Raw genomic sequence first — 26,496 nt, forward strand, 5'->3', positions numbered from 1 at the left:
ATCCAAAGCTGATAGTTGTGGTATTTATTCATTCAAACATCACTGACAAGAGAATCCCGACTAAAAGTATCATCATTAAACTTTCTATAAATGAACAACAGATCAGTGAGGAAAGAAAGAAGAAATCCATCAGATGTGTCAGATGATAAACTGCAGCTGTGTTGTGTCTTTTTCTCTCCATCAGATTTCTGTCAACTTGAAGTGGACACAAACTCAGTCAACAGAAACCTCAAACTGTCTGACAACAACAGGAAGGTGACATGTATGAGAGAGAAGCAGCCATATGCTGATCATCCAGACAGATTTGACTACTGGAAGCAGCTGCTGTGTAGAAATGTTCTGACTGGTCGCTGTTACTGGGAGGTTGAGTGGAGAGGAGATGTTGATATATCAGTGAGTTACAGAGGAATCAGAAGGAGAGGAAACATGAAGGACAGCATATTTGGAAGGAATGATCAGTCCTGGAGTCTGTTCTGTTCTGATGGTGGTGATGACTCTGTCTATCACAATAACAGATCAACATCCATCTCCTCCTCCTCTGTCTCTAACAGAGTATCAGTGTATGTGGACTGTCCTGCTGGAACTCTGTCCTTCTACAGAGTCTCCTCTGACAAACTGATCCACCTCTACACCTTCAACACCACATTCACTCAACCTCTCTATCCTGGATTTAGATTCTGTTCATCTGGTTCTTCATTGTCTCTGTGTTCTCTGTAGGAAGGAGAGTCTTTGAAGTGACAGCAGCTTCAACTCTGAGGTTTAAATGTTGATGGTGGATGATGTTTCTCTTTGGTTTACAGTTGAATCACTGATTGTGATTTGATGTCAGAATATGTTTGGTCTTAGAAGTAGTGAAATGATCTCCTAACCACTGAACTCCTGGAAAAACTGGAGTGACTTTGATGATCACTTCTATCTGGACAATCCTGGACAGATCAAACTGAGAGATGAGAGAAGAACAATTCACCAGTTGTTGAAACTTTGTTTTATAGTCAGTACAATGCTGTGGCCAGATGCAGCAGAACAGGCCCAAACCAGGACATTAGCACCCCCATGTTTGATGGAGGGATGAGGTTCTGATGCTGGAGTTTAGTGTTGTTTCATGTCATTTAAACCAAACTATTCTACTTTGGTCTCATCTGTCCACTAAACATTGTCCCAATAGTCTTCTGTCTTGTCCAAATGATGTTTAGGAATGTACTTTTTGGAGAGTAGTGTCTTTGTCCATCACACCATGGTTGTTCAGTGGATTCATCAACATTAACATCATCCAATGAGAGAGAGGCCTTTAGCTGCTTAGAAGTTCCCCTGGGTTCCTTTGGGACCTCTCAGACTATTATGGAGTGATCTTTGTTGGTGGACCACTCCTGTGGAGGGGAACAGTCGTCTTCAATCTGTCTGACTGTGGATTATTTGTGGGTTCCAAACTCTTTAGAGATGGTTCTGGAACCTTTTCCAGCCTGATGAGCAGCAACAACTCTTTTTCTGAGCTCCTCAGAAAGCTCCTTTGTCCGTTGCCATCATACACTTCCACAAACATGTATTGTGAAGATCACACCGAGATTTATTTAAACTAAACCAGGAACTGAACCACACCTGAGTCTCATTACATTGATGGAAACACTTCTGAACACATGGACTCTGATTGGACCTGGAAATTAACTTGGAATCCTAAAAGTACCATCATTTAATCCACTGATTTCAACAAAGTACTTGTTTACTTAATGTTTCCTTTTAATAGTGTTAACAGAAAACAGTTACTCATAATTTGCTTTCTGGAAACATAACGCTGATACATATATTCCATTACTCTCCAACACTACATATATATATAAAACAGTAAATAAACATCCTGCTTCACTCTGAAAACTTCCTGTTGGTTGTAGCATCATTAAAAGCAACAAATATATTGGTATAAATGTTGATGTGAATATCATGAACTAGACCAGCACCACTTCATCATGAACAGAATCTCCAGTCAGAGAGTAGACGCAGATGCTGTATCCTGCTGTTTTAGATGTTTGTTTGGAGAAGTCTGATCTGGCCTTGGGTTATACGGATAGTTTTTTCCTACCTCTCGTAGACTGGTCTTGTTTTTCTTGACCATGGAAACCACCTGTGATCATCTGTTCTGTGGACATCCAGTCTTTCCTATGTTGCTGAGCTCACCAGTGTGTTGTTTGTTTCTTAAAATGAACCAAATTGTTGACTGCATTGAGAGCTACATTGCAGAAATGTAAATATCACACTTGATAAAAACTCCAGAACTTTAACCTGCTTAAATGTTGAAGAAATAATGATGGAACATCCCACACCTGTCCATGAAACTGCTCCTGAGTCGACTTAGACTTAGACTTAGACTTTATTCATCCACCAGGGAACAGCAGCTCAAAACAGTCTTGAGAACCACAAGTAAAAAGAAATATAGGTGAAGATAGCTAAAAATAATAAAATAATTTTAAAAATAATAATGATAAATAAGATAAAATGCAAGTAAAAATGTAGTAAAATAAAATCGTATAAACAAAAAATGTAGAAGAAAATGAGTCCAAATGAAAGTAGGACCCAGAATTCCACTGTCCATGTAATCTTCATGTAGTTAAAATGAGCCTTTATTATATTGTGAGAAGGTTTCAGCTGCAGAGACTCAACTCTGATCATATAACCATTTGACATTATTTAGGAGACGCTGTAGATGAAGTTTATTCTGTGTTTTTCTTTCAGAGATCAGCAGGATCCCAAAGAACAAGCACTGACCAATATGTTTGACAGAGAGAACTGATGGGACTATTTCACTGATTATTACAATGAATTCCTCTCACTGGTGATAGCAGGACGTGTCTTAATACTACAACAAACAGCATGTGAGCAGCTAGAAATGGAACGTTAGAACAGCAGGTGGATTCAGAATTCAACAAGTTTATTGTCATAGACACAGCAAAGGTTCCACTGGGCAATGAAATTCTCCCTCTGAGAGTTCCCTTCACACTAAACTAAAATAAACAACTAAACTAAACTAACATGAAGGAAATAAACTTAGTCTAAGCTTAGAAAAATAAATCAATGAAATACTGTCAATACTGTCACAGTGGTAGGACAGAGAATAGATTAGGTGCAGTAAAAAAAATATATAAATAAATAAGGTAAGGAATGTAAGAAAACCAGAACAAACAATATGTACAAAACTATAAGACTATAGACACTGGCATGACATAACATTGTTATTGTAACATGTAGTTGTTGAACTTGTTTGTGAGAAATGATTGCACATTACACATATGAAAGTTATTATAAGTTGCACATATGAAATGATTGCACACATGTATTGCACATTAGTATGGGAATTATTGTACATTCACTTTATTTTTTTCGTGTTTGAGTTGTTCAGTGTGATTATGGCTCTTCCATAGAAGCCTCAGTCTGTTAGTACTGGCCTCCAGTGTCTCTGAACCATCTACCAGATGGTAGCAGTTCAACCAGTGAGTGTCCAGGGTGGGTTGTGTTCTTCAGTATCGCCTGGGTCTTCCTCAGGCAGCGGGAGTTGTATAGATCCTGTGAAGAGGGGACGGGGCAGCTGATGATCCTCTGGGTCATCTTACTGTCTGCTGCAGTGCAGCTGGAAAACCACACGCAGATACAGTAAGTGAGGATGCTCTCTATTCAAGATTCAAGAGATTCAAGATTTTCTTTATTGTCAATTTCTCAATACGTTGGCAATATACAGAAAAATCGAAAAAAACGTTTCTCTCTCTTTCTCAAATAAATAAAATAAAATAAAAACCTAAATAGACCTAAAGTGGGTGAAGTTGGCAGTGAAACAGTTGCTATGTAAACATTCTATATAATATAAATCTAGTGAATAAATAGAAAATAGAAATTTCTATGTACAGCAGTGCAATTACAGCTTGGATTTTTTTTAAATGTGCAAAGGTGTAGTAAGGTGCAGATTGCTGTCAGAAGGCAGGTGAGGTAGAGTCCCTGTGTGATGGGTGGGTTATGGTCCAGCCGGGGGCATGAGGGGTGTGTGTTTGTGTGTGTGTGTTGGCGGGGGCGGGGGGGGGGCCTCCGGTACCTTTTCCCCGAAGGCAGGAGACTGAAGAGGGGATGTAGGGGGTAGGAGGGGTCACTGGCAATGCTGGTGGTTCTGCGAGTGAGTCGGGTGTGGAAAATGTCTGTGAGGGAGGACAGGGGGGCACCGATGATCTTGCTGGCTGTGTTCACTATGCGTTGCAGAGTCTTTCGGCAGGAGGCAGTGCAGCCTCCGTACCACACAGTGATGCAGCCAGTGAGGACACTCTCAATGGTGCCCCGGTAGAAAGAACACATGATGGAGGGTGGAACTTGTGCTCTTCGTAGTTTCCGGCGTTTCTGAGCCCTCTTGCCCAGTGATGTTGTGTTGTTAGTCCAGGAAAGGTCTTCTGAGATGTGCACCCCCAGGAACTTGGTGCTACACACCCTCTCCACAGCAGCACCTTTGATGGTCAGCGGGGGATGCTGGGGGTGACCTCTCCTGAAGTCGACAACGATCTCTTTTGTTTTCTCCACATTGAGGATGAGATTGTTGTCTTTACACCACTGCACCAATAGGCTCACCTCTCTTCTGTAGTTGGCTTCATTGTTGTTGGTGATGAGGCCCACAACAGTTGTGTCATCCGCAAACTTGATGATGTGGTTGGTGCTGTAGGTTGGAACACAGTCGTGGGTTAGCAGGGTGAAGAGCAGCGGGCTGAGTACACACCCTTGTGGAGCTCCTGTGCTCAGAGTGTTGGTCTTAGAGGTGTTGCTGCCAACCCGCACGGTTTGTGGCCTCCCTGTGAGAAAGTCCAGCACCCAGTTGCAGATGGAGGTTTTTAATCCGAGGTGGCTTAGTTTTGGTATGAGTTGCTGGGGAATGATTGTGTTAAATGCTGAACTAAAGTCTAAGAACAGCATTCTTACATGTGAGTTCTTTGAGTCCAGGTGGGTGAGTGATGGGTGGAGAGCGGTGGAGATAGCATCCTCCGTGGACCTGTTTGGCCTGTACGCGAACTGGTATGGGTCATGGGAGGGAGGGAGGATGGATTTGATGTTCTGCATGACCAGCCGCTCGCTATGGAGCACCGATAAAAGGACACCAGCAGTCTCTAGGAGAGGTGATTGTTCTTTAGAGTCCTCGGGTAATATAGTCTCTGCTGTGGCTTTTTGACGATGGCTCTGGTGTTGGTGCTCCAGGTCAGGTCATCCTCGATGTCCACATCCAGGAACCCGAAGCTGGAGACCTTCTCTACACGATCCCCTCCAATGAACAGTGGCTGAATGTCCTGAAGTCTGGGACTGTCTCCATCGTCTTGATGGTGTTCAGGATGAGGTTGTTCTCTGTGCACCACACTGTCAGTCGCTCCACTTCATCCCGGTATGTAGACTCATCTCCACCTGTGATGAGCCCCACCACGGTGGTGTCATCAGTAAACTTTATGAAGGTGTTGCTGGGGTGAGTGGAGGTGCAGTCATGTGTGTGGAGGGTGTAGAGAAGGGGGCTCAGCACACAGCCCTGAGAGGAGCTGGCGCTGAGGCTGATGGCTGAGGAGACATGGGGGTCCACTCTAACCCTCTGACAGCCATCAGTCAGAAAGTTGCAGTCAGTGGGTGATGATTGAATCCTGAATCCTTCAATTTAATAAAGCCAGTTCAACCTTTAAAACAGAATGACTAAATGTTGATGGAGGGATTTCTGAAGCTCTCTGCTGAATGATCTGATTCCTCTACAACAGCGCCACCTGCTGGAAAACCTGCATCACAGCATGAAGACAGAGAAAAACAAAGAGTTTTATTTCCTGTTCTGAGGATTTCAGAACATGTCAGCACATGAAGGACAGACTGTTGACACTTTAAGAAGTCTCTCCAACTCAGAGCAGCTTTTCACTTTCACAGCTGCTTACATTTATTCTGTTATTGAAATTTTGTGATTGATTATAATTTTGGGGCAAATTGACACAAAGAAAAAAGAAAACGTGAACCTTTTTCGTTTAAAATAAAAATGTAAAGTAAAATGTTATTATTTTAGTACTGAGTCCAGGTGAGTTTAAGGCCCTGCCCATTAAAATTACCTGTGAACGGAAGGGAAGCAGCTTCTTTCCTCCACACACAAGGTGAGTTCAGCAGGTGAGAGTCCAACATCTGTAAATGATTAACTGAATCATCATCATCTTTCTTCATCTTTAACCGAAACACGGAGGAAACGTGGCCTCAGGTTAGAAACCATTTCAAGTTGATCAAGTTAACCTGCTTTAAACATTTAATGTCATTTAAAAACGATGCGGACAAACTTCCAACATGTGTTGTTTGTAAATGACTTTAATCAAATGAGATCAGACTGGTTTCCTCTCTAACGCTGCTCTCCTGACTATTAGTTTCTGTTCATTTAAACCCAACCGACTCATCTAGAGGACAGATATCAGTAGATCTGCTTTAAGTTCTGTTTTTAAAAGTTGACACAGCTCAATAAATAAAATGAATACTAAAAACTGGCAGGTCAATTCAGATTAACAGATGTGTTGATAAGGCTGGCATTATGGAACCAAGAAGTGAATTCTGGTGAAATGATTAATTCATCTGTTTATTTAAATACTTTAATTTATGTGAATATCTAAAAGAAAAAGAAAAACTATTAATAAATGGTTGGTTTCTCAGCAGGTGTGACGGGGTTGGTGGTGATGATGTATAGATCCAGTCTTCCAAACTGTTTAGAGAACAACTTTTATATATCATTGAAGCAGAATTCTTCAGTTTTTCCACATTAAACATGAACCAGGTGAACTTCCTCAGACATGAACCAGCAGCAGTTTGTCATGTCACTTAAGCAGAATCTGAACAATCTGGAGGGAGTAAGGGAGGCGTCACGTCCTCATAGTATTCATTTCTAAATAAATACATGTGAGCATTTTGATTTTATTAATAATTCTGACAGAAAGTGGAGGTTAGAGTGATTTCAGTTGTGGAGAGATGTGTTGGTACTGATTCTTTTGACTTGTCAGTGATTCAACTGAAACTTTATGAACAAAATTAATAGATTTTAAAAGTTCTTCTGCAGGATGTGACTGACTGTGAACAGCTTTTACTGACTGTTAGGAACTACTTTGAACCTCAGGATGTTTTGTGAATATGGTTCTAGTTTAGTTAACGTTTATATAGTTATTACCATCTAGTGGACAGATGTAGAACTACATCATCTCATATGGATCATGTCAGTCAGGTAAGAGAGAGGAACAAGGAAACAGTTCCCTCTGACTGCAGGGAACCTCCCACTGGTTAAACTGGTTTTAACGTCACTCTGATGTGTTTACAGACTCTGAAGTTATGAGGAAGTGACGACGTCCTCAGATCAAATCCAGGACTGATGAGAGAGAATGAGCAGCTTCTTCTCAACACATGAAGGTGGAAAGTGTCTGAAAGTCGACCTGAAGTGAGTTCAACAGGTGAGAATCCTACCAGAGAAATCTGGAAATGTCTCATTAACAGGTTGATTATGTTTCTTTTAGATGATCAGGTCTTTAAATAGATCTACCTCGTACTCATAGCTATAAGCTATGCTAAAGTTCAGTGATGTGATGCCCTATCATCCTTTCTTCACCATTGTTCATAGTTTACCAGTGTTGAGAGGTCTGCTGTTTCCTCCTGTAGACTTAATCATTAGTTCATTATTATCAATAAGGCTTTTATGTCTATAATGATTCATTCATCTTCTATACCCGTTTAGTCCTGTTAAGGGTCACGGGGGTCTGCTGGAACCTATCCCAGCTGTAATCGGGCGAGAGGCAGAGGTACACCCTGGACAGGTCGGCAGTCCATCGCAGGGCTAACACAGAGACAGACAACCATGGTGGGAGGAAGCCGGAGTACCCGGAGAGAACCCACGCAGACGCCGGCCCATGGATTCGAACCGGTGACCTTCTTGCTGTGAGGCATCAGTGCTAACCACCTCGCCACTATAATCGCCCGTCTATAATGATAAATAGTGAAAATACATAATATAATACTGACTCAGGTCTTCACAGTATTAACTATTAACTGTTAGGTTGGCTATATAGAATAAACATAAAAGACTAGATAATCATCGTTTTCTTTTAAAATTTTAGTTGCTGGAAAGAATATTGTACATGTTACATGTAATCTATGTTTTTATAAACACACTTGTTTCAAAAGGCTTTTTCTTTTCTAATGACCACATTTCTTAGTAAGTGGTGCATGTAGAACAGAGCTTAGTATTAACCAATAAACAGTGAGTTTAGAGGAAGAGTGGGCGGGGTCTAGATAACGTGGCTCCAGTCTCAGACAGTACTGATCTCACAAAACTACTAAAATACAAGATATTCACAAAATGGTTCTGCCCATATCCCTGGGGTACTAGAGTCAGTTTGACCAATGGGAGGAAGTGGAGACATGTCGTCTATTTTTCTAGTCTATGGGCCAGAACGATAGATTCACGTCATCTTCATGTCAACACCTGCTCATCAGAAACAATTCTGCGCTAAAGGAGTTTAAAGTAAATTTAAAGAGGCCATAATATGTTTATTTAAATGTTTCTAACTTTATTTTGAGGGTCTACAAAAAAAGCCGTACATGCTTTAATATTCAAAAACCCATTACAGTTTTTGCCTGTTGCTTGAACATGTTTTGCACACAAGCGAATAAGACACAGCATTGGGAAATAAACCATTCACATCTATGTCAAATAGAAACTCTATCAAAACCTAACAATCCTTTGTCAAAATGTCACTCTGATGACCAAATGATACCCACTTGCATCATATGAATACACTGTCAGATCAGCAGCAACACACTAGTCTGCTTTATATGAAACACTGCAGTCTTTTGTTTTCACTGTTTTTATTCAGTTCCACAGAAGGAAAGCTTTCACAGCAACCAAAAAGTGAAATACTCAAAATCATTACATTATAGTAGTGTATTTTGCAGTACATTAAATTCAGTTAAAGAAAAACATAAAACAAACAATACACTACTGTAAACACAAGTGGGCTTATGGATCCTGCCGTCTGTTGGCGTCCACCCCCAGTAGGTCTTCTAGCCATTCTGTAGAAAAATGCAACCACAAATTGTTATTATTTGCTCTTTTTTTTTTTACAGTACTGAATATACTGTACTGTATTTACCATACACAGTACTGTAACATCTCAACACATTATCATGGTATGTTTCACAAAACTACCACTTTTGTTCGAAAAGAAGCATTAGCCACCCTGCAGTACAGTACATGTGATACGGTAACGTGATATGGTACAGTACTGTAAATACTCTAGATACAGTCTGGGTAGAGTAGAGAGTTGAAGACATACCTTCTTATGGATGAAACTGTGAAACGGCTTGGATTAGGGTGGACTCTCTGCCCAGCTTTCCTCATAGTCAGGCCATGGTTTATGACATGGTCCATCAAAGTTGCTCTTATGTCATCCGAAATAATGGTTCTTGCATGGACTTTTCGACCACGTCCTCTCCTCTCTCTCTCTGTCTTCCTCTTCCTCTGCCTCTCCCTGCCTCCATGCTTGCAAAGTTCTCAAAATGGCTTACAGTTTTTCTCAATTGCTAAAACACTAAACCCTATTGTCTGAACCAAATGCTCAGTTGCCTGAACCCACTGATTGAATCAGTCACTCCTTTGGCAAAACCACAAGCATTTTTCACCTGTTTAGACACAACTTGCCAACACATTTTCATTGTGATGCACCTATGTTGCAAAATGGTGAGCACAGGTGGCAAAAGTCAAACACAATTAAAACACTGGTGTCACCGGTTGAACACACCAACTCAAAATTGATCACATTTGTGGCTAATGATGTGAGGGAACAAATATAAGCCAGTTCAGAGAGCACTGGTTTGTGAGGCACTACAATGGATAGAAATCTCATTTGTATATTTTTGTACTTTATTTTTATGTAGGCTTACTGTATAAAAGTGCTTGTTTTTGTACTGAACAAGTGCTACATGTAAATGCACAAAATTCCTGTTTATTGTACTTTTTTTGTTTTTTACTATGTACAAGTGCTAATCCACAAGTTTTTGGTTTTGCAACATGCATTTAGCCTACAGTGAACAATAAACATTTATTTCTACAGCTTCATGTCCTGAGCATTGTGTTTTCTATTTTTCTATGTAGTGTTTAGTGACTGCTCAGTAGTGTTTTTTAATTTTGATTGACTCGGGGCATGATTTGACAACATAGTTCAGTTTTGAGCACAGATTACAGTTTTTTACAGTCACTTTGCTATTATTTTCAGAACCTTGATGTCATTTTTCACAACTCTAGACACAAAACTCAAAACGGTTATCACTTGTAACACAGGCTGTCTAATGTTCAAAACATTGCATTGTGCATTCACATCTTTAAATAGATCTTGCACTTGCACAATCATTGGTTCAAAAAACAAAGTTACTGTGAAATACCATTGAAACAGAACTATAGATCACCCACACACAAGCAACCGATAGTTTCACTGTGTCATTGTTCGTACAATCATTAAATATTGTAGAACAAAATAGGTGATACAGGTTTCATTATGGTACTACATGTACAGTACAGTAAATACATCTCTGTAAAAGTACTGCAGTAGTAGAGAGAATACTACAGACACAGTGGAAGCATTGAACAAAGTTTGTAATACAGTATATTGATGCAAAACACTAGATAGAGATAGATAGATAGATAGATAGATAGATAGATAGATAGATAGATAGATAGATACTTTATTGAGCCCCAAGGGGAAATTCAAGACAGTACAATCACAACATAGGTTTACAGTATTTGAATCAAAGCAAAAATACTGTAATTAGCTATGAAATACAGTAGAAAATAAAAGACAGTACTGTAAAACATCAAATGCAGTGTTCCTCAACTTGCTTGCTTGTACTGTACATGTAAGAAACAAAACAGGAGTGATTACTGTACTTCTACATTGTCATCAACTCTGTGTTGTGGATTTGGCCACAGGTTCTCATCTTCATCACAATGGGTGTTTTCATTAGCCAAACATCTTGGAAAAAACCTTCGGGCATGGTGAATCCAGGCCTGACAGTGGTCTGCTGTGATGTCATTGCAGGTGTCATCCATGGATATTGTAGTGTAATTGGTTCATGCTCCACGCTAATTGGTGACAATGAATCTCGTTACGTAAAGTATCTTGAAGCTTTCATGATTGGACATGGAAGATTGTTTGTCTGTTTCCATACAACTATGCATTTAGAGTAATGCAACAGTTACTTATCATTTTGTATCAATTGATAGTTAGATCATTGTAAAGAAATGAATAGACACTCATTTGAAATGTAATGTGTGAATTGGCTTTTGAAATAGTAGTACTTTGATGTTACAGTAAGAGTAATGCAACAGTTACTTATCATTTTGAGCAGTTGTATCAATTGATAGTTAGATCATTGTAAGGAAATGAATAGACACTCATTTGAAATGTAATGTGTGAATTGCCTTTTGAAATAGTAGTATTTTGATGTTAAGTTGTATAATATTGAACAGGTGATTTTTTTTGAATGAACAAATGATCTAAGTTTTATGTGTATTGTATCCAAGCAATTGAGAAAAGGGTTAGAGTTTTGAAAAATGTGCATTTTGATCATTGGTTGTGAGTTTTATGTCTAGAGTTGTGAAAAATGACATCAAGGTTCTGAAAATAGTAGCAAAGTGATTGTAAAAAACTGTAAACTGTTTTGAGGTGAAAGTTTGGTTTTGCAAGAAGAGTCTGAGGTTTTGTGAATGTAGCTTGAAAATTGGGTTTTGTTTTTCACAGTCTAGAGAAAAGAAGAGCTGCTTTTGAGAAATGTGTCTTAGCAATCGAGAAAAACTGTAACTGAGGTCTTTTTGTAGCTGGCTGATTGGTGTTCAGTTTTCTAAGTAAGTATTTTCTGGTGTGTGTCTAAGTGCTTTCAATTAACCAATGTGTGTTGTATTTTGAATAGATGTGTTTTCCAAATGGTGCCCTGAGATTTCATTTTTGAACTAAGTGTCTTATGTATGAAATAGTGTGCAGTGCGCAGGAGCAAGTGTGTTGCAGAATTTCAACTAAAGTGCGAAGCAGCGCTTTTGTTTAAGGTATAGTAACAACAGCTTTAAGTTATGTTACACTGGTTTAAGCATGTGTCTATAGTGTTCAAGCAATGGGTAAAAACTGTAATAAAAACTGATCATTTCCAGGTTAACATTAACATATGAGAGATTATTGATCAGCTCTCAGATGGTGATGTGAAATGCATCTACATGACATCGTCCACAGTATGACTCTTTGTTTGAATACTGTCAGTCTGACCTACTTGTTTTAACATTCATTGTTCTGTGACAATTTAAATGCGTCATGTGATTGTACTGTTAGACAAGTTAGACTGGTTTTAACCTCTGATGTGTTTATAGACTGAAGTTATGAGGATGTGACGGTGTGTGATGGAGTGATAGTTGCTGCTCTGTCCCCTCGGTCATCAAACATATATATATATATATATATATATATATAAAAAGCTGTTTCTCTCTCACCTTAAAATAAGCAGTATAGATATGACAGCTTTTCAGTTCTTCTATATGTCCTGAATATATAGAGAACTGACAACAAAAGTCTTTGAATTTGAATCAAAGCAAGAAAACACATAAAATGATCTAAAGATAAAGAAACATTTATAAACACTCCGATTCTATTCAGTTCATCTCACTTTTTTACTGAACAGTGAAAGATGTTTCTTCATGACTGACTGTTTTTTAATATCTACTTGACGTTTGCAGGTGTACAGATCATTAAGAACCTCTGAGTTAAAGAACAGTCACTCATGTGTTTTACTGGTGGATAAAAGATGAAGTGATGATAACCTGTAACCTAGAAACTATGCAGGGAGTGTCAGAACTAGTGTGACAGCTTAGAGAAAACATAGCTGCATTTTACCAACTGTCTACACATCCATCATACCAACACTGAGTTTAGAGAGTCTGAGAGCTGGTCAGTATAAATTTAAAGACACATTTAGATGTTTCTTTTCTTGTTTGTCTCCATCATTAAATCAACAAAACACTTGGTCTTCACTATATAACAAAGCTGAAAGTTGACATTACAACATATATACATAAGTATCTGGTGGCACTGATGCTTTTATTTATTTTTTTTAATTTTTAATTTTCCAGTCCAAAACAATAAAATAGCAACCAGATTTGTAAAATGTCCTGATTGTAAGCAGTATATAATTTTATAAATGTTGAATTTTTAATTTGTTTGTGAAAAACTAAATATTTTGATTGTAACAGGTCTGAGATGTTTTACAAAACCTTTGGATGAAACATATTGAGATCATAACAGTTAGAGGTCATTATAGAAAGAAATTACTCAAACTGAGAACTGATTAGAAGGAACATGTCACTGTTAAAATGTTATGTCTTGTGTTTGTAGGAATATCTAACAGCAGAAATAAGACTCTCCTGTATCCAGCTGTGTCCATGGAGAGAGACCAGTCTAAGAGTCAACCTGTTTACTTCAAACATGGACAGAAGTCAGCTGATCCAGGGTAAGAAAAGAATCTGACAAAGATAGGACTTTGTATTTAAGATTTGAAGATTCCAATTACAAAATAACTTAGAATGTGTATTAATCTGCATTATATTTTAACAGGATCCATCAGCAAAGACCAGATCCCTCTGGAATCACATCTGTGTCCATGAAGAGTGACCAGTCTAAGGGTCGACCTATTGACTTTAAACATGGACAGAAATCTGCTGATTCAAGGTATGAAAAGATCAAAAAACATTTCTCTGACAAACAAAGGACTTTGCATTTACACACTGAACATTCCATATATTTTAATCAGAAACTGTGTTGAATGTGTTTTTACAGGATCCATCAGCAAAGACCAGATCCTTCTGGAATCACATTTGTGTCCATGAAGAGTGACCAGTCTAAGGGGCGACCTATTGACTTTAAACATGGACAGAAATCAGCTTATTCAGGGGTGGAATTAACACAGATGTATTAATTATTATTCAGTTCTGTTCATGAGACCAGTGGTGCCCAAATGCCTCAGTGGAACTACGGGGGAAGTTCCACTGAGGCACTTAAAGTTCCACTAAAATAAAATTATAACAAACACAGTTGCACATAACATATAAGGATATGGCACCATATGGCATGGTTGCTCCTGAGGGAAAAAAATAATAATAATAATAATCACGTAGAACGTTAGTGCTTTACAAATGCTATGGTCGGTTAACAAGAGAGACCCCAGGGTAAAGTAAGAGTCACCGAGGCCAAATCCATCTACTTTATTGGTATTCACTGTTTTTCTCTCCGCAACACTGAATAACTTTCAGATTCTGTCTGTGATCATTCATTATTCTATGTGTTGGATTTTCTTTCAGTTTTCAATCTCACTAATTCAGTTGGGAAAAACTCCTGTTAAATGAGGAAATGTAAATGAATGCACTCTATCAAACTTCAGTTTTAACATTTGAAGAATGTACACTACCAGTCAAAAGTTTGGACACACCCTATCATTTAATGGTTTCCCTTCATTTTCATGACTATTTACGTTGTAGATTCTCACTGAAGGCATCAAAACTATGAATGAACATATATGGAATTAAGTAGTAAACAAAAAAGTGTGAAATAACTCCAAATATGATTCATATTTTAGAGTCCTCAAAGTAGCCACCCTTTCCTTTGTTGACAGCGCTGCAAACTCTTGGACTTCTCTCAGTGAGCATAATGATGTAGTCACCTGAAATGGTTTTCACTTCACAGGTGTGCCTTGCCAGGGTTCATTTGTGGAATTTCTTGTCTTCTTAATGGGGTTGGGACCATCAGTTGTGATGTTCAGAAGTCAGGTTGGTACACAGCTGACAGCCCTTTTGAGAACTGTTAGAATTCATATTATGGCAAGAACCAATCAGCTAAGTACAGAGAAACGACAGTCCATCATTACTTTAAGAACTGAAGGTCAGTCAGTCTGTTAAGTTGCAAAAACTTTGAATGTGTCCCCAAGTGCAGCTGCAAAAACCATCAAGCGCTCTGACGAAACTGGCTCACATGAGGACCGCCCCAGGAAAGGAAGACCAAGAGTCACCTCTGCTGCTGAGGATAAGTTCATCCGAGTCACCAGCCTCAGAAATCACGTTAACAAGTTAACAGCTCCTCAGATTAGAGCCCAGATCAATGCCACACAGAGTAGCAGACACATCTCTACATCAACTGTTCAGAGGAGACTGCACCAATCAGGCCTTTATGGTCAAAAAGCAGCTAGAAAACCACGACTAAGGAAAAGCAACAAGCAGAAGAGATTTGGTTTGGGCTAAGAAACACAAGGAATGGACATTAGACCAGTGGAAATCTGTGTGTTGGTCTAATGAGTCCAGATTTGAGATTTTGATTGTCTTTGTGCAACACAGAAAAGGTGAACGGACGGTCTCTACGTGCATGGTTCCAACCGTGAAACATGGAGGAGGAGGTGTGATGATGTGGGGGTGCTATGTTGGTGACACTGTTGGGGATTGATTCAAATTTAAAGGCACACTGAACCAGCATGGCTACCACAGCATCCTGCAGCAACATGCTATCCCATTCGGTTTGTGTTTAGTTGGACCATCATTTATGTTTCAACAGGACAATGACCCCAAACACACCTCCAGGCTGTGTAAGGGCTATTTGAGCAAGAAGGAGAGTGATGGAGTGCTGCGCCAGATAACCTGGCCTTCACAGTCACCTGACCTAAACCCAATCCAGATGGTTTGGGATGAGATGTACCGCAGAGTGAAGGCAAAAGGGCAAACAAGTGCTCAGAATCTCTGGGAACTCCTTCAAGAATGTTGGAAAACCATTTCAGGTGACTACCTCATGAAGCTCATTGAGAGAATGCCAAGAGTGTGCAAAGCAGTAATCAAAGCAAAGGGTGGCTATTTTGAAGAAACTAAGACATGAATCAATCAGTTATTTCACACTTTTTTTGTTTACTACACAATTCTATATGTGTTCATTCATAGTTTTGATGCCTTCAGTGAAAATCTACAATGTAAATAATCATGAAAACAAAGAAATACCATTAAATGAGAGGATGTGTTCAAACTTTTGTCTGGTAGTGTATTTCAATTAATATGTTTATGAGCACTTGAATGCAATCTAAAGTCCAGACTTTTTGGAAATTGATTTTACAGTGTTCCTATATCATCAAAGGGGTCTTGACAGAAAAAAGTTGAGGAAACATTGGATTAGACTGTCGTGTTTAATCTAGAGTTTTATCTGAAATATTCTTCACAGACTTCAGCAGCAGATCTCGGTGGTTTCCAGTGATCATCATCACAAAGACCTGGACTCCACATTCATGGTGAGTAAATGTTCAATCACAGCTACTACTGCTAACCTCAACAACCACAAACTAGCATTCTGGTTGGAGAAGTCTTCATGCTGTCAACAAGCAGCCTTTCAGATCAACATGATTGTGTTCTGATCATTTAACTTGATTATTATTCTGTTCCAGCTGCTGGAGGAGAACATCATCAGTTTTATGAAGAACGAGCTGAAGAAGATCCAGAAGGTTCTGAGTCCAGATTACCCAGAATGCTTAGAGAGTCAGAAGGAGGATGAGCAGGTGTTGGAGGGTGAGGATGAAGAGCAGAGGAGGAGCAACAGAGATTTATTTGTGAAGATCACAGTGAACTTCCTGAGGAGAATGAAGCAGGAGGAGCTGGCTGACTGTCTGCAGAGCAGTAAGAGGATTTAACAGCTTTAACTTGATGGAAAGAGGAAATGGAGGAAACATGGGAGAAGTTTATATTTCTAGACTCTGATGTTAATATGATGAAAACATCTGAATCACATCTATGAATTCTTCTGGACTGAAAACAGTCACATGTGAATGTTATTAAAATGAATGAGTTCACTGATTCATTACATTTCTTGTTCATTCAGGAACTTTTGCTCCAGAGTGTGGACGTAAAGTTAAATCTACTCTGAAGGAGAAGTTCCAGTGTGTGTTTGAGGGGATTGCTAAAGCAGGAAACTCAACCCTTCTGAATGAGATCTACACAGAGCTCTACATCACAGAGGGAGGGACTGCAGAGGTCAATGATGAACATGAGGTCAGACAGATTGAAACAGCATCCAGGAAACCAGACAGACCAGAAACAAGCATCAGACAAGAAGACCTCTTTAAAGCCTCACCTGGAAGACATGGACCAATCAGAAGAGTGATGACAAAGGGAGTGGGTGGCATTGGGAAAACAGTCTTAACACAGAAGTTCACTCTGGACTGGGCTGAAGACAAAGCCAACCAGGACATCCTCTTCATATTTCCATTGACTTTCAGAGAGCTGAATGTGGTGAAAGAGAGAAAGTTCAGCTTGGTGGAACTTGTTCATCACTTCTTTACTGAAGCCAAAGAAGCAGGAATCTGCAGCTTTGAAGAGTTCCAGGTTGTGTTCATCTTTGACGGTCTGGATGAGTGTCGATTTCCTCTGGACTTCCACAACACTGAGATCCTGACTGATGTTACGGAGTCCACCTCAGTGGATGTGCTGCTGACAAACCTCATCAGGGGGAAACTGCTTCCCTCTGCTTGCCTCTGGATAACCACACGACCTGCAGCAGCCAATCAGATCCCTCCTGACTGTGTTGACATGGTGACAGAGGTCAGAGGGTTCACTGACCCCCAGAAGGACGAGTATTTCAGGAAGCGATTCAGAGATGAGGAGCAGGCCAGCAGGATCATCTCCCACATCAAGACATCACGAAGCCTCCACATCATGTGTCACATCCCAGTCTTCTGCTGGATCACTGCTACAGTTGTGGAGGATGTGTTGGAAACCAGAGAGAGGGGAGAGCTGCTCAAGACCCTGACTGAGATGTACATCCACTTCCTGGTGGTTCAGGCCAAAGTAAAGATGGTCAAGTATGATGGAGGAGCTGAGACAGATCCACACTGGAGTCCAGAGAGGAGGAAGATGATTAAGTCTCTGGGGAAAGTGGCTTTTGATCAGCTGCAGAAAGGAAACCTGATCTTCTATGAATCAGACCTGACAGAGTGTGGCATCGATATCAGAGCAGCCTCAGTGTACTCAGGAGTGTTCACACAGATCTTTAAAGAGGAGAGAGGACTGTACCAGGACAAGGTGTTCTGCTTCGTCCATCTGAGCGTTCAGGAGTTTCTGGCTGCTCTTCATGTCCATCTGACCTTCTCCAACTCTGATGTCAACCTGATGGAAGAACAACAAACTACATCTCTGTTGTCTAAAGTCTTTAGAGACAAACCTAAACTCATACGTCTCCATCAGAGTGCTGTGGACAAGGCCTTACAGAGTCCAAATGGACACCTGGACTTGTTCCTCCGCTTCCTCCTGGGTCTTTCACTGCAGATCAATCAGACTCTCCTACGAGGCCTGCTGACACAGACAGGAAGTAGCTCACAGACCAATCAGGAAACAGTCCAGTACATCAAGAAGAAGATCAGAAAGAACCTGTCTGCAGAGAGAAGCATCAATCTGTTCCACTGTCTGAATGAACTGAATGATGGTTCTCTAGTGGAGGAGATCCAACAGTCCCTGAGATCAGGAAGACTCTCCATGTATAAACTGTCTCCTTCTCAGTGGTCAGCTCTGGTCTTCATCTTACTGTCATCAGAAGAAGATCTGGATGTGTTTGACCTGAAGAAATACTCTGCTTCAGAGGAGGCTCTTCTGAGGCTGCTGGCAGTGGTCAAAGACTCCAACAAAGCTCTGTAGGTGGATTTAGGAACTATTTGAAACATGATTCATTTCGTAAATGACAAATAAAACATTTTATGTTGATTGTTCTTCAGACTGAGCAGTTGTAACCTCTCAGAGAGAAGCTGTGAAGCTCTGTCCTCAGTTCTCAACTCCCAGTCCTCCAGTCTGAGAGAGCTGGACCTGAGTAACAACAACCTGCAAGATTCAGGAGTGAAGCTGCTGTCTGCTGGACTGGAGAGTCCTCACTGTAAATTGGAAACTCTCAGGTTGGTTTTAAGCTACCCATTCATTCATTTTCTTTTAAATGTTGGTTGTTTGGATGACAACATAAACAATTATGGTGTTTAGGTGTTTAGGTTACCACTTCATTAATGGTATTCCAAAGATCTAGTATGAATTTATTGTAGCTCTGAATCAGGAAGAAGTGAGGGGGATGGTTGTTCCAGATATTCCCACATGGAAAGAACCTATATAAACTTGTAGGTTTTAATATAGGTTTTGAATGTATGTGACATACATAAAATTGGCCGTTTTCATATGTACGCATATATGCTATATATTTGCAGCATATATGCACAGATAAACTGCATATAGGTTTCATATATGCGCATATATCCTCATATAGGTTCTTTCCGTGTGGGTATATGAGGATATATGAAACCTATATGCAGTTTATCTGTGCATATATGCTGCATATATACGTTATATATGCAGCATATATGATAACATATATGCTGCCTGAAGATTGACAGAAACAACTGAGAGACAGGTTCTGTTGATCAGAAATCCCAGTTAAAGCCTTAAATCCGGTTGAAACCCCTTTTCAGCTTTGTGGAAATTATATTAATGAAACAAAATCATCCAGATAACAGTGGTCCAGATCACAGACCTGCTCATGAACACAATAAAGACTGAACAAACCTGAAAAATATGTTTAAACTTTAAATTCTCCTGTTCATCTAGAACAGGTCTGACTACAGTCTTCATATAAATCAGCGGTTCCCAAGCTTTTTTGGCCACACACCCCCTTCTATGTCCCAACCAGGCTGACGCAAAACCCCAATCCCCCACACCTTAAAAAAATAAGCCATATTAAAGGCAGCATGTTTAATCGTGCTCAAATGACCAAAACACACATAACACAGTGGTTATGGAAATAAAATTAGAACACCAGTAATTTTAATTAAATTGTTATAAAGTTACACATGACCCACAACATGAATAACGAAGACCATAGGCTCAGGAAAAGATGAAAAAAATAAAAATAAAAAAAAGAGGGTCCATCTGAGGATTTTGAAGTGGCTCAGCTTGTTGCGCATACGGTGCATAGAAGAAGATAACTTCTTCTCTGGCATTATTTTTCATCTCGTGCGCCCCTAGAGGAACCACACTTTGGGAATATCTGATATAGATGGTATTTATGCCGCTACGCGTGGGCATTTTAAAGTTGTCCAGTTAGGACATGTCATTTTTGTAATAAAGACATTTTAATTAAGGAGTGCCTCGCCTATCAGAGAATTCCTTCTCTACACTGCCTCATAGATGGTATTTTATCAAGATCGCCTGTGATAAAGAGTTGATGACCAAGCTTCTTAAACTTGTTTCAGTAATAAAATTAGCAAAGCAATTGAAATCTAAAGAGGAGTTAGGTGAGACCTTTAATCATAAATTCATGTTGTCTTTTGTCAGATCAACAGATTAAAACATTATACACTGTGATCATGTTTTCAACACAAAAAGTCTAGAAAGGATGTTTTCAAGAATAATAACTTCATAGAAAATGTAATAAACAACGATAATCTGAATCAAATCAGTATTTGTGTGATCAGTGTTTACAGCACTTGAGCCCAGTTATTAAGTTATTTATCAGGTTGATTGTTTCGGCATCTTAGAGAACGTTTCCATTGTTATTCTGTGGATTCGGTTTGTCTCAGTTTCTTCTGACTCTTCATGTTATCCAGACTGACTCCAGGACTTTTTGTTGTTGTTGAAGATACTTCTTTATGACTCTGAATGTTTAGGCTCTCTTTCTTGCTGTGTACGTTTCATGTTTCAGGCTGAGCAGTTGTAACCTCTCAGAGAGAAGCTGTGAAGCTCTGTCCTCAGTTCTCAGCTCCCAGTCCTCCAATCTGAGAGAGCTGGACATGAGTAACAACAACCTGCAAGATTCAGGAATGAAGCTGCTGTCTGCTGGACTGGAGAGTCCTCACTGTAAACTGGAAACTCTCAGGTCAGGATACAGCTGGTTGTTGATCAGTTAAATCCTGATTTAGGTTCATGTTGGTGCAGAAGTAATATCTGGAGGATTTTCCTTCTTCTTCTTGAGTTTCTGATATTTTTCTGTCTCCAGTCTGTCAGGTTGTCTGATCACAGAGGAAGGCTGTTCTTCTCTGGCCTCAGCTCTGAGCTCCAACCCCTCCCATCTGAGAGAGCTGGACCTGAGCTACAACCATCCAGGAGACAAGGGAGTGAAGCTGCTGTCTGCTGGACTGGAGGATCCACTCTGGAGACTGGACACTCTCAGGTATGGACAGACTACAGGAGCTCATATAGAGTATGTTTCAATTACTGAGGTTATTTTATTTCTGGAGCATGGTCTGACATTGAAAAAACAACATGATTTCCCCAAAACAGATTTTTAGCTGAATCTGGTGGTTGATTTGTGATCAGTCTAGTGATAGTCAAATTTTTAATTTTAAGGGACAATTTTTAAATTGTATAGAGACTATTCAATTTAAATTTCACATGTGGGAGGACATCAATAAAAACAGACCAGATCAGTGAAGACTGTGATCTCTGAGTATTTATACATCACATTACCTTCTTCTTCTTCTCCTTACTCTTCTGGTCTTTTCCTCTTAGAAAGTGAAACAGTCAGAGACAATTGACACTTGACAATTCAGTCTGTTTCTGTGTCTCACTGATAAACTGATGAACTCTGCTTCATGTTGAACAGCAGTTAGGACTCATGTTGGATAGAAAATCATTCTGACTGTGTTTCTTCCTCCACGATGGACCATGGTGGAGAGCAGAGGTTAAAACCTGATGTCAGGAAGTGTAAGTTTGACTAATGATGATAAAATGATGATAAAACATCAAAGTGTCAGTTTGTCTTTAAATCCAAAGCTGATTGTTGTGGTATTTATTCATTCAAACATCGCTGACAAGAGAATCCTGACTAAAAGTATCATCATTAAACTTTCTATTAATGAACAACAGATCAGTGAGTAAAGAAAGAATAAATTCATCAGATGTGTCAGATGATAAACTGCAGCTGTGTTGTGTCTTTTTCTCTCCATCAGATTTCTGTCAACTTGAAGTGGACACAAACTCAGTCAACAGAAGAATCAAACTGTTTGACAACAACAGGAAGCTGACGTGTGTGAAAGAGAAGCAGCCATATCCTGATCATCCAGACAGATTTGACTTCAGGAATCAGCTGTTGTGTAGAAATGTTCTGACTGGTCGCTGTTACTGGGAGGTTGAGTGGAGAGGATATGTTTATATATCAGTGAGTTACAGAGGAATCAAAAGGAAAGGAAACATGAAGGACGGCTGGTTTGGAGGGAACGATCAGTCCTGGAGACTGAGATGCTCTGAAGTTGGTGGTTACTCTGTCTGTCACAATAACAAAAGAACATACATCTCCTCCTCTGTCTCTCACAGAGTATCGGTGTATGTGGACTGTCCTGCTGGAACTCTGTCCTTCTACAGAGTCTCATCTGACAAACTGATCCACCTCTACACCTTCAACACCACATTCACTGAACCTCTGTTTCCTGGATTTGGCTTTGTGTGCTGGCCATATGGTTCCTCAGGGTCTCTGTGTTCTCTGTATGAAGGAGAGTCTTTGAAGTGACAGCAGCTTCAACTCTGAGCTTTAAATGTTGATGGTGGATGATGTTTCTCTTTGGTTTACAGTTGAATCACTGATTGTGATTTGATGTCAGAATATGTTTGGTCTTAGAAGTAGTGAAATGATCTCCTAACCACTGAACTCCTGGAAAAACTGGACTCACTTTGACGATCACTTCTATCTGGATAATCCTGGACACATGAAGATCAAACTGAGATGAGTGAAAGAACAGTTGACCAGCTGTTCAGCATGAAGGAGGTGTGAATATTCTGCTTGTTGGTTGTATCAGGAAACACTGCACTGACAGAGGCAAGAATGGAGCAGCAATTACTGTTGAATAATTTTTCCTGTTTAGAATAATTGTTGCATTCAGTTGTAAACAGTCCACAGCAAATCTGAATCCACCTCCTGATCAATATCACTGAAATGTTCAAAGATTTAAAAGATTCATGATTGGATTATGTGGGAGAAAGATATTCTGGGGGACAACAAGTGAATTGCTTTTGACAAAGAAATGACATAATGTTTGCCTTAAATCTACTTAATGTTCCATATATAATGACTTAATGTAATTCTGCATAACTTGCTCATATACAGTATATCATAATACAATATCCTTCATCAATTCCAGACAAATATCTTATTGAAGTCTTTCAGCTGTTATGTCCTGGGCTGAACAAAGTGGGTGAGGTGGTCAGGAGCTACTGTATGTGAGATAGAATAAACTGTTGGGTCAATAGGAACCCAGTTAGGGACAATTTACTGATACATATGCACAGATACAAAGAATATAGCTCTACCTCTCAGCTGGCTGTCATGGGTAAAAGAGGAGTAAACATATGTCAGTGAATTTAGCTTTCCCCAATTTCAGGTGTTTGTAACTTGTTTATTGTGTCTGTTCAGGAGAACAGGTGGACCTCCTGGTAACAGGGCATGTAATCTACGAAATGTTTTAAGATAAGTAAAATAGCCTTTTGACCTTAGAGATAATCTGATAAGAGCTTTTCATGGGAAAGTCTCAGGTTTGGATGCTCTGGAAACTTAACACCTGGGTTAAGATGAATGTTGAGATGTTTGGGTCAGGACGACCTCAAGTAGCTCTTAAAGGGAGCAGTAAAAATGGGGGGTTAGTAAAAATAATCTTTTGAATGACATGAAATTCCCACAAAATGGTCCTATGATGATGTTTATGCTAGAGGAAGTTATTTTATTCTAATGTCTCTCCACTGTAGTTTAGGCTAGACTAGCAGCATTCAGTTAGCTATTTAATATTTTTATTAATCATCATCTGCTTTACTTTCCACTGTCTCACTTTCTTTAGTCTCTTTGTTTTCCTTTATTTTTAAACGCCCAGAGCAACAACTTTTTTTCATTTTGAATTCATATTATAACCATTATATAATTATAACTACTTTAAAGAGTTGTGAAGTCAACAGGTAACAGGATTGGATGAACACCGTTGTGTTAGGTGAGGCCCCTTAGGGAGGTCTCTTACTGTCATTGACAACTGAGCTCATTGCCACAGCTATATTTTAAGATTTAAGATTTTCAGGCCTCAGAGGCCCCCTACTGGCCTGGGGCCCTAAACTGTTGCCTGTCTTACCTGCTGATGAGCTTTGCCTTCTGAGTGAAGCGTTGTAATAGACCACAAGCTCTGCAGTTTGTTTCCATGTAAACAAGTCACTCATTAAATAAACCTGAAGTCTGTATCAAACAACTGCATCTCTCAGGATAACTGACTATGAACATTTGAAATGAGGAGGTTACAGGGGCTTCTTGTTTGTTGTAACTAAAGTATCTTCTAGTATAACCTTATACACAGGAAAGAGATGTATAAACACAGATAATACTATATTTATTATAAAATAGTGATAGCTTTGAAGGACAGAGTAACCCTTACCCTAACCCTAACTAGAATGGCAGTAATGCATCATAAAGAATCAGAATCAGAATCAGAAAAGACTTTATTGCCAAGCATGATCGTACATACAAGGAATTTGCTTTGGTGTTGTTACGCCTAAAATAAAATAAAATAAAATAAAATATAGAAACTATATTATAGAATAAATATAGAAACTTGCTCTCAGATACATAAAATATAAATATACAACAAAATACAAAAATATATACACAGTATATATATGTATATTCCACCAGAACATTTACTGTGTGTCAGCTGACATAAAATGTCAGAAAGAAAAAGAAGATGCAACAACCAGGACTTATTACAATTACTAACACGGTCACAAATGATCCAGTTGTCACTCATTGTAGTTTGTTTGTTGTTCCTGATCCTACAGAGAGCTGAGTACTGGTGAGTTGGGGGTAAAAGTTGTGAGTGTGTCTGTAAATTAAAATGATCTGAGGACAAGGCACAGATACATGAGGCATTTTAGGTTGTCACTGAGACTGAGAACATTTCCTGAATGTTCTCAGTCCTGACTCCATTATTCATCTGAAGAACCTGAACAAACATCCTGGTTTAAATATTGATTTGTTACTTGATGGAGGAATCTAACTTCTCCAGCTCCTCCATTAAAATCAATCTACACTGTGATATCTGCCGGTCCACACATTCAACCACTGAGGAAGAATATGAACACACTGCTGCTCCACACTGTCTGGATTTGTTCAGCATCGTTCCAGTGGAATCCAGAGTCTCCTGTTACCTGAACTTTGAATCAGAAACTCTTTGATGGAACAATGAGTTTGATCTTTGAGTCATTCAGCTTCACAGTCGTATTATGGTTCATGGAACTGTCACATGTTGAGATCTGATTCATTTTTCCTCCCTTACCCACTTTTTTTCAATTCAGTGTTATTGTTGTTTAATAGGTTCGTGCTAATTGTGTCGATTGTCATTATTTTAAATGTAGATGTTGTAAACAACTTAGGTTTGGAAATCACATGTGATTGATAAAGAAATATTTTATACATTCATTCATCTTCTGTAACCACTCATCCTGTGAAACATCGCGTGGAGGCTGGAGCCTATCCCATCTTTCATTGGGCGACAACATTCTCAACATGTTGGTTTGGTTCATTGGTGATTCTAAATTGGCCGTACGCGTGAGTGTGAATGGTTGTCTCTCTCTCTGTGTTAGCCCTGTGATAGACTGGAGACCTGTCCAGGGTGTACTGCCATACCCTGCCTCTCGCCAGAAGTCACAGAGGTAGTGAAACAACTCCACGGATGGTTCAACCATGGGAGAGGTTGAACCAGGCTATGGTTAAACACCTTCTGAAAAGAAACAATTTATATTCTAAAGCTTACCATTTTTTAAGCAAAATTTTAGAGAGACTTGTTTTTAACGGGTTAAATTATTTTATGAATAGCCACAATATGTGTGACTGATATCAATCTGGATTTTGGGCAAACCACAGCACTGAGACAGCATTTGACCTCAGGTCCAATATGGATATAAGAAAACTATCTGTAGTGGTCCTACTTGATCTTACTGCTGCCTTTGTTACAGTGGATCACTCAATTCTTTTAGATAGACTTCACAATCTGATTGGCATATCTGGTACTGTTTTTAATTGGTTTAGATCTTATCTTAGTGACAGTGAATTTTTTGTAACCTTGGAAGAATGCTCATCAAGAAGCTATAAAATGGATTGAGGTGCCCCACAAGGTTCTATTTTAGGTCCAGCACTTTTTAATCTTTACATGCTACCACTTGGTGACTGATTGAAAAATACTACTGATTGTATCATTGATCGTGTTCCATGCTCACCTTACCTTCGACTTTAGACTAGTTACACATAGATAGAATTGTATAACAATGACACAACTAAATGTATAACCAGGGGTTGCATTAACCAAATATTTCCCATCATTTATGACCCTGTCAGTCAAAATGACAGACAACGAAAAAGTCTAGCGCAACCTCTGTGTATAATCTATGCATAATCC

At 39.4% G+C, this 26,496-nt stretch overlaps 1 protein-coding gene and 1 long non-coding RNA gene across 4 annotated transcripts in view; both read left to right on the forward strand.

Moving 5' to 3' along the window:
• The window catches only part of LOC311498923 (protein NLRC3-like), a gene marked incomplete at its 5' end in the record, with an annotated part of 100,357 nt that extends 76,099 nt beyond the window's left edge, over positions 1-24,258 (forward strand). The window contains 2 exons of one of the 2 annotated variants that reach the window (XM_084559708.1): positions 21,075-21,248; positions 22,027-24,258. In XM_084559708.1, coding sequence (XP_084415834.1) covers positions 21,075-21,248; positions 22,027-22,042 — 190 coding nt within the window. In that variant the 3' untranslated portion in view covers positions 22,043-24,258. Of the gene's footprint in view, positions 1-184; positions 3,024-21,074; positions 21,249-22,026 lie in introns of those variants that run through there. The other variant, XM_084559710.1, reaches the window with a different exon arrangement.
• LOC311498945 lies at positions 6,123-14,672 on the forward strand. 2 transcript variants are annotated; one of them, XR_014699434.1, is made up of 6 exons: positions 6,123-6,229; positions 7,325-7,454; positions 7,736-7,921; positions 13,428-13,542; positions 13,647-13,760; positions 13,869-14,672. It is a non-coding gene; the product is annotated as an uncharacterized lncRNA (long non-coding RNA). The 2 variants fall into 2 exon arrangements; XR_014699435.1 differs by lacking the exon at positions 6,123-6,229 and having other exon boundaries at positions 7,022-7,454.
• Positions 24,259-26,496: the final 2,238 nt, after the last annotated feature.

This window comes from Chelon labrosus (assembly GCF_963514085.1).
Source record: "Chelon labrosus genome assembly, chromosome: 14".
In the NCBI taxonomy this organism is placed as follows: Eukaryota; Metazoa; Chordata; class Actinopteri; order Mugiliformes; family Mugilidae; genus Chelon; species Chelon labrosus.